General features: G+C 35.0%; 1 protein-coding gene across 1 annotated transcript; it reads left to right on the forward strand.

Annotated features, from left to right (window-relative positions):
* The first annotated feature begins 5,310 nt into the window (after window positions 1-5,310).
* LOC120524182 (olfactory receptor 1-like) lies at window positions 5,311-6,255 on the forward strand. Its single transcript, XM_039746063.1, has one exon. It carries the CDS (start codon window positions 5,311-5,313, stop codon window positions 6,253-6,255), a length of 945 nt encoding a protein of 314 aa, XP_039601997.1.
* Window positions 6,256-9,910: the final 3,655 nt, after the last annotated feature.

Raw genomic sequence — 9,910 nt, forward strand, 5'->3', positions numbered from 1 at the left:
GCAAATTTATTAAAAACAAAAAACCTGAGAAATCACATTGCATTGTATGTAATTTGTGGCAAAGGAAAATATAAATTCATTAACATGACATTTTACAGATACAATATAGATAGACATGCACAGCAGCATTATTTAGTATGTTAGGCTAAAGAAATGAAGTTCAGTTATATGAAAGCAATCATCAGGCTGAACAACTAATACAAAAATTAACTGGACATCAGGTCATTGAGTAACTGAATGTTACAATACTTAGAAGGGTTTATTGTGATACTAAGAGTCAACTTCCTTAGGGTGATCCTGCACATCATTATTTCATGATTGTGTCATCTGCTGTTTTTAACCAGACCTTAGAGAACAAGATCGCTTTAAATAGGTAAGCATCCCAGTAGTAACAAACTAAAAGACAAAGGCATCACACTGACTCTGGGTGGCACAAATTCTATGTCATTTATTCAGATATTAGCATTACGTTATCTTTGTTTTCTAAACATTTTTGTGTGAATTATTAACAAAAACATTTACAAGATAATGAAGTTTCCTCCAAAATTGGCATCTCTTCTCTGCAATAAAAGAACGAAAATTTAAGCCAACATCGATCACAGATCAGAACAAGACGGGTCAACCAACTCTCCAGACCTGCTTAATCCAACTCTGGAGGAGAGGGAGAGCTTGAAGGTTACTTTTTACGTGATTTATCATTTGTCCATGAGATTTAGTGAAATGTCTTTTTAATTTTCAAATTTAGGTTAATGGCTTAAGGTTTTACATTAAACATCTATCTATCTATCTATCTATCTATCTATCTATCTATCTATCTATCTATCTATCTATCTATCTATTATATAGTGCTTTTCCTTCTTTCTCTCTCTCTATTTATCAATCTATCTAATAAAGTAAATTAAAAGATACCAATAAGTTTCAAAAGTGATCATTTTATGTATATTGTTTAGACAGGGAAAATGAAATCAGGCACAACAGTAATTTTAATCATTTTATTTATTCAAAATAAATGAGAGACTGGCAAGTTTTTGTTATAGATGTGAAAAAAATCTGTTAAAAATACAGGTAACCATACCTTTGTTATCATCTGCTGAGCATTAACAGGTTAAGTGTTATTTTATCTAGACCTATGTTTCTTTTCCAACAGACAAATTTTTTTAATTGAGTATATAACTATTTGAAAAATAAATATTTTGCAATTGGTATTTTTAATTTGTAACACTTTTGTTAAAAATAATAAGATATATTTTCAGTTTATTTCATGTGTCAGATTTGTGCTATTTAAAAGATTATAAATTATATTCTTGACAACAGAAGATATAATTATTTAAAGAGTTACCATGTCATGTCATTTTCTTACCTGTTTAATCCAGGCCATGCTCACGGGTAGGCTGGAGTCTATGCCAGCTTGCATAGGGCGCCATAGCAAATACACACACCAAGCACACAAACCTAACCTGCATGTCTTTGGGCAGTGGGAGGAAATTGGAGCACCTGGTGGAAACCCACACAGACAAAGGGAGAATGTGCAAACTCCAGTATACAGAGTTTTGAAAACAAACGAATATGTAAGTAAATAACTCTGCCCTGCCAAGTATAAACTATTGCAGTAATAATAATAATAATAATACATTTTATTTATATAGCGTCTTTCCCGTGCTCAAGTCACTTACAGAATATAAGAAAGAACGGCAGGGTATACTATATATAGCATTTTACAAACCAAATAAATAAAGAAGATTACGACAGTGAATTTAAAAAAAAAAAAAGCCTAACAGACAACATAATTGATGGTCTCGCACACACACAGGTTACATGAGCGTCTTGACAGAGAGGTAAACTGAGAGAAGGGTAATAAAGTCAGATCGAACTAAAAGCCTTCCTGAACAGATGAGTTCTGAGTTGTTTTTAAAAGAATTCATGGAGTCAGCTGATCTGATTAATTTTGGTAGGTCATTCCAGAGTCTGGGCACTCGCTATACAGCTGAAGGCCCTGCTGTCACCCATGGAGTGTAGATTAGTGTGGGGCACAACAAGATTACCAGAATCGGAGGACCTTAGTGGGCGGGCAGGCACAGAGTGAGGGAGAAGGTCACTGATGTAGTTTGGCGTGAGGTTATTTAAGGCTTTGAAGGTTATTAGTAGGATCTTATATTTGATTCTGTAAGACACAGGGAGCCAGTGAAGACGGAGCAGGATGGGTGTGATATGGCACACTTGTAGATATTCAATCACACCCTCTGATGACCTGAAATGTAACCACACATAGTGTCTTAACAACACAAATATCACAACGACCCCACTTCAAATACCTACAAGCATTACAAAAACTCTGTTATGGGTAAAGATAAAGGAGCTGTTCCAGTGTGGCATCATGCAGGCATTTTGCTGCTGGAATAAACAAGCTCGAGTTGCATTTTGTGACAAACTTCTTCGGCAAAATTCGTTGGCTGAAAGTCGTCAGTGTTAGTGTGTCACAGAGAGGATGTGCATCATTGTTCATCATCATTACCTGAAAAGCATTATATAAAACAAAACATGTGCAAGGGAGAATTGGGTTATTTCTTTTTGAAGTGTTAAAATACCACAACCCTCACCAGGAAAAGCAGTTTTGGAGGATGAGATGAGATCAGAACTGTTTAAAAAATGCTTTGTTGTATTATAATTTAAGGCATGCTTGCTTTTGTTATTGAATTAGAAAAAAGCTTTCACAGCAATTTTATGAACCCATTTAGGGAGTATATTTTAATGAACAATATTTTACTTATATGTGTACTGTATATATGTGTAAAATAAGAACAAAGGAAATTTGACAAATGAGAGGAGACCATTTAGTCCATCAAGTTTGTTTAGCTAAGCTGTCCCAATATCTCATCCAGATTCTTCAAGGTTGTCAAGGTTTCTGTTCCAAGTACATGTCTCAGTAGTTTGTTCCAGATTGCTACAACCCTTTGCATAAAGAAGTGCTTCCTGGTTTTAGTCCTAAATGCACATCTCCTTAATTTCCAAAGATGTCATCTAGTTTGTGATTCACCATTAAGGTGAAAGAAATCTGCTGGATCTTCTTTATCAATGACTTTGAGGATTTTGAAAACCTGTATTAGGTCCCTTAGGGCAACACCTCTGGTTGAGACTAAACAGGTTAAATTCTTTGAATCTGTGGGATGCACATGGTTACTCTCCTCTGCACAGCTTCAAGTACCCATCCAGAATTCTATGTGTGGATAGGAGAACATGGAAAGTGGGACATGGTGGACAGAGTGATCTGCGAGCTGTGAGTGATTTAAGCTGCTGTTTCATCCTTTTGATATTTTCTGATGTTCTTTCAGTTCTAAATGGTCCAACAAAGATGTCTTCCACACTACCAATAGATTGAGATTTATCAAACTACTTTAAAATAATGCTAGGAAAAGCAAGAGGAATTTGAGATTTATGTTATAAACTATTTTTCCATGGCCGGTGAAATGGCATTTAGCATGCAGCCCTGCCACCAACACTGCACGTCTTCACATGTTTATGTGGTCATTGTGTATGAAAACTATTTTTGTATTCCTGCTGTTAGACTGTCAGATTCAGTTCTCTTTAATTCCTTTACCGTTATCACTTTGATCATTCTACTGCTAGTCGCCCTGACACAGTCACACCCGAGTTCACACGTCTCCAGTGAACTGTAAATAGTGATGGAGGGCCACAGCAGGACAGTCCAAATCTGAAAGTGTTACTACACAAGCATGTGCACACCCATCAAAAACAGGTCCAAGAGTTCAAGAGACATTGCTATAATCCATAAAGCATTTGGTCGCATATAATATGCAATTTCTAAAACCGTAGGTAGAATCAGCACAAATCAAAGCACTTCATACCAAACTGATAACCAAGCCATTGACCACATAATAATGCAATATGAACAGACCCCACGTTGGGAATAACCATGCACTAAAGCACTAATATTCTTTCTTATATTTTAAACGTCGTAAGAACACTATAAAGTGACAAGAAATGTTTGAGTTATGCAGTGGCATTCTCTACACCAGGGGTTTCCAACATGTCGCTCGCAACCCCTTTCCAAATAGCTCGCCAAATGGTTAATGAATCCTATATAAATTTGAAAACTTGATTAGTCAAATTAGGGCTGAGCGATCTTTCCAAAAAATCATATCACGATCCTTTTAACACAAAATCATTATCCACAATCTGAATTACAATCTATCTTCTCAATGTGGCATACACTTAAGAGAATCTCCGGACTCAAACTCATCAAGATCTAAGACACACTTTATTTTAAATATCAAATAAAGTTGAATTCACTTGTTCTTTTGTTCGCTAGCTAAATGAACAACAACATTTATTTATATAGCACATTTTCATACAAACAGTAGCTCAAAGTGCTTTACATATTAAAGAATAGAAAAATGAAAGACACAATTATAAAACAAAATAAATCAACATTAATTAACATCGAATAAGAGTAAGGTTCAATGGCCAGGGGGGACAGAAAAACAAAAAAACTCCAGACGGCTGGAGAAAAAAAAAAATCTGTAGTGATTCCAGACCATGAGACCGCCCAGTCCCCTCTGGGCATTCTACCTAATATAAATGAAACAGTCCTCTTTGGATTTAGGATTCTCACGGAAGGGCTTGATGATGATGATGGTCACGTAGACTTCTGCCTTTTAATCCGTCCATCATTGTTGGAGCATCATGAAGCTTTGAGTTGGTGGTGGTGGCGCAGGCGCAGAGAGTAGGGGTCAGTACCGATTTTAGAGCCACCATGAATAGTTATTTTGAGGAAATTGAACATATAGAGTATCAGGATTAAGTTAAATTAAGATTAAAAAAAATTGAAGTTAAGGAACACGCCCCGAAGCTGGTGAGTGAGTGAGGAAGGAACTCCCAGCACGTTGCGTGGATCTCGGATTTGTGCAAATAAATCAGTACCTCAAGTGAACTATGATACATAACAAAACGAGAGAAGTCGCAAATTCAACCGGAATGTCCAAGGAAATTAGAGAAAAATAACGATCTAAATCCGTTAAGCAGTTCTCTTGTGAAAAGCGGACAGATAGAGAGACATTGGATTTTATACATTATATATTAGTAAACCTTCAAAATAATGTGCAGTTAAAGTCTCAACAGAATTCTCAGCATTTCTGGTGCTTAGTAGATCCAGATAACTATAAGAACCTTCACCAAGCAGCTCTGAAAATACTGCTTTGTTTGGGTCTCCATATCTCTGTGAGTCTGACATGAGACAGAGTAACAGTAATTAATTGTCTTTCTTTTACATTCCTTTTAGTATCATCAACAATGATGACCAATATCACCGTCACTGTGACTGAATTCATCCTGCATTGTGAAATCCGATATGAGCAGAGAACCTTCACAGTCGCCATTCTCTCTTTTGTTTATTTAGTGACTCTTTTAGGAAACATCTTAGTAATTCTGGTCATAAGAATGAACCATCATCTTCAAACACCAATGTACTTGTATATCAGTGCCTTAGCAGTCGTTGACCTAGTGAACAGCTCGAATATTATTCCTAAAATGGTCACTGTTCTTTTAGACTCTGTAATTGTTCCCTATGGCCCTTGTCTGATGCAGATGTATATTGTTTTTTACTTGGAGTTTGTGGAATCGCTATTCTTTGTGTTTATGGCATGCGATCGATATGTTGCTGTGCTTTATCCACTGCAGTACCCTTCGTTGGTTACTAATAAAATCGTTTGGATGAGTATTTTCCTATCCAACATTATTGGTGTTATAATGTGTACACCATACATGATCTTTGTCACTGAGCTGCATTTTTGTGTCACTAACATCCTGCCATATTGCTTCTGTGATTATGCCACAATGGTACATATCTCCTGCACTGATGATCCCAAGTATTTAGTCATTTTGTCCACCACTGCTACTATGTTTGGTGTTTTTCCTGTAGCGCTAATCCTCTTTTCCTACTTTCGGATTGCTCAGGCAGCATTAAAGATCACATCTGTGGAAGGAAAGAGAAAAGTTTTAAGCACTTGCATGACCCACCTGATGGTGATGGGGTTGTTTTATCTGCCATTAATGATATCATACATTTTACCTGGAATTGGAGTGAAACTGTCAATGGAGGTTTATAATACTCTGGTAATTGTTGCCAATGTTGTTCCACCCATGATGAATCCTATCATTTATAGCTTCAGGAATAAAGAAATTAAGAACACCATTTACAAAGTTTTTATGGCAATACGAACATCACCGAATACCAGTTAGAGGAACCCATGTATTAAGTGTACAACAATGGCAGGGAACAGATGTTTGCTGAAAATGGACACCTAACACACTACACAATGATGAGATTTTTGAACAAAAAGCATGAACAATAGATTTTCCAGATACAGCAAAGTATGAATACATAACTTAAAGCTATTCTCCTGTTTGGAAAATGAATCATATAAAATAATATAGCATGTATATTAAGTGAAATAACTTAAGATGGCAAAAAACTGACTACAGTAGTGTAAGTAACACAGATCATATAAAACAACAAAAAAAAAAAATAACGGACTATCAATAATTCATTCATAAAACATAAGACAGTAACTCCATTATTATCAATAATGAGGTTTCATAATTTATGCACTGTGTCTACATTTATGGTTTCATTTGTCAACTGCCCAGCATTCTGATTGCACACAAATCCCAGAAAAAATGTGTTAATAAAATTTAAAAATTGTAGGTTCATTTTTGTATTTATAAAAATATTTATTATATTGTATATGTCCATCCATTTCTTGTAGCCAAGGCACCAAATGTTGGAGTTGGAACTTTTTATGGCAGCAAAATAGAAACTAACAATGGATGAGACGTCCGCCCACCAAGAGAATACAGAACACCATACTTACTATACTTAATTATTTACAGTACATCAAAATATCTGTGAAGCAATTTATCATAACCGGCCTAAATATTACACTTAGTGATGACTAAAGCTATATGTATTTATCATTACTTAATTTTTAAAATGTTATGTTTTTATAAAAATAAAAGTTATTTTGGATACATTATGCAACCTTTTACTCACAGGTTTACCTTGTCAGTCTTGAAAACTGTGTAATGAGGCCAGCTATTAAAGGAATACTCCTGCCAAAAAATGATCATTTGTGTTTTCATGCAGAATGGAGATAACAAAGTGTCTCATGGGTGTCCTAAATGACCAACGCTGGACAACAGTAAAAAATATTAAAAAGGTCCATGGAAAGCATCTCATTTTAATCCACATGTCAAGTTATGCAGAAAAACTGTATTTTCATAATGTGCAAAATGCAAGCATCTTTTTCTAAAAATATGGTTAAATAAATATTTCTGGAAAATTAAATGTACTGCACAAGGTGAAAGCTTGTTCAGACAGGGTCAAGCTTTTGAATTGAAGACCCATTTCTCTCTTTCCTTCATTGGTTCAAGAATTCTGTCTTTAACCAAAAGCTCGATGCTGTCAGAAGACATGAAAAAATCTCACGTTAACTCACATGTAACTCTTCTTGTCACACTGTATGCTCACAATGTGCAATATGCAAGCATATTTTTCTAATATATTGTTGAATAAATATTTCCAGAAAATTAAAGTACCACAAGGATCAAGCTTTTGAATTGAACACCCACCGTTCACTGTTATTTATAGATCTACAGTGTCTTCAATTCAAAAGCTCTATCCTGTCAGAAAGCTTTTCCTGTTTGTGCACTACCTCATTTTTTTTTTAACTCTCATGTTTTCATGCAGAACAAAGATAACGGATGTCTATGGTGACCAATGCTGGACAACAGCAAACAATATCAAAAATGTTAATGAACGTTTATGGGGTAGAAAGAGAGCAAGTTACTTCTTATTATTCCATTTTGCCCTGACAACTACAGTATAACTGCCAAAATGATAATAGGCTCCATAGATACAATACTCAGCATCAATATGAAATCAAAGTTAAAGTTATTGTATGGAAAAACATTCTACTTTTACTCAAGTTTACAAAATGTTCTGAAAGGTTCAGAAGCAGTGTCTCTATGACCAAACAGTGAACTTTGTGAGATGGAATGTCTAAGGTCTCAATCATGGTCTAAAGAGAAAAAAGTATTTTCTCACCTAACAGGTCTGAATGCCAAGATAGTATTTTTACAGGAGACTCACTTAATAAGGAAGGACCAGTTTCAGCTGCAAAGAGATTGAGTTTTCCAAATCTTTCAACCCAGCTATACAAAGAAAATTAGAGGTGTGGGAATCTTAATACAAGCAAACAATCCAATTTGCAGTATCAGACATAGAATCTGATCCCAAAGGGCGATTTGTCACAGTGAAGGGCAACTTATTTCAATCTAAAGTAATTCTGATATATAGATATATATACCTAATGTGGATGATAGATATTTCATTCAAAATGTATTTGCATCTATTGCTAATGTGAATATTCATAAAATTGTAATGGTTGGAGACTTTGTGTTTTAAATCGTAACATGGATAAGTCTTCATCTACAGTGATGATATCATCTGCAAACATAATCACACAGTTTATAATGGATCATAACTTATCAGACTCAATTAGATTTTTAAATCCAAACTCAGGAGCATATTCCTTCTTCTCATCAGTACATCACAGTTACTGAAGAATTGATTATTTCTTTATTGGTAATAATTTATTAGCCTCTACAAAATCTTGCAAGTACAGTGCTATTGTTATCTCTGATTACACCTCACTGGTCATGGAGCTTAAATCACTGCACTCTACACACTCATTTTGTAACTAACAGCTTAACACCTTGTATTTGGCCAATGAGAACTGTCCAGAATTCATCTCTGAGCAAACTGATTATTTTTTAGAGACTAATGTTCTCTGGGATACTCTGAAGGCTTTTTTAAGAGGACAGATTTTATATCTTTCCCACAAAAATAAACTGTAAACCAAGAAGTAACTAGAGTTAATCAGCGCAATTACCAGAATAGATCAAGAATATGCCAGGTTTCCAAGTGAGGCACTTTATAGGAAAAGGCAGGTCTTGCAATCAGAATTTAACCTCTTGACAACAAAAGAAACAGAACTCTCAAACACGCAGTATTAGAATGGACACCTTCCAATTTATTTTAGCAGATCAGTTTAAATACCTAGAGGTAATCATCACAAGTAAATATGAAGATCCTTTTCAACAAAATTTTGCTATCTGCATAGAAAACTTTAAACAGGTATAAACCATACATCTCACATTAGCAGGGAGAATCACTACTGTCAAAATGAACATCCTTCCCAAGCTTCTTTTTTATTTCAATGCATCCCCTATATACATCAACAAATCGTTCCTTAAGAAATTCAACTCAATTATAACCTCATTTAATTGGAATTTGAAACATCCATACATACACAGGGTGACACTACAATGACCTAAAGCAGAAGGGGGCATGACACTACCTAACTTTCAATTTTATTACTGGGCGGCTAATATACAAGCCATAAGGACCCAGAAATTGACACCAACAAACAAACTTGGTCTTCTACAGTATATGCATTTGCTGTACTTCTTTATATGCCCTGCTTTGTGCTCCTGTAAATACAAATTATAATCAATATAGTGATAATCCAATTGTCCATCGCTCACTCAGAAAATTGAACCAATGCAGGAAGCACTTTAAGACAGCGAAGCTCTTATCTGTTGCACCTTTATATAATAATCACCTTTTTCCACCCTATCAAATCTACACAGTATTCAATACTTCTAAAAACATCTGGGATTAGAACACTTAGAGATTTGTATATAGATAATGTCTTTGCATCTTACAAACAATTATGATTCAAATTTAACTTCCCATCCTTAAATAAACCACATAAATGAGGAAAATGTAATATATTCATGTTAGTTGTTCTACTGTGGTATGAAAAATTCCCCC

This window comes from Polypterus senegalus, chromosome 2 (genome assembly GCF_016835505.1).
Source record: "Polypterus senegalus isolate Bchr_013 chromosome 2, ASM1683550v1, whole genome shotgun sequence".
Classification (NCBI taxonomy): domain Eukaryota; kingdom Metazoa; phylum Chordata; class Cladistia; order Polypteriformes; family Polypteridae; genus Polypterus; species Polypterus senegalus.

Excerpts from the sequence above, each read along its gene's own strand:
- LOC120524182 (XM_039746063.1), top strand. The coding sequence starts at position 5,311 with ATGACCAATATCACCGTCACTGTGACTGAATTCATCCTGCATTGTGAA.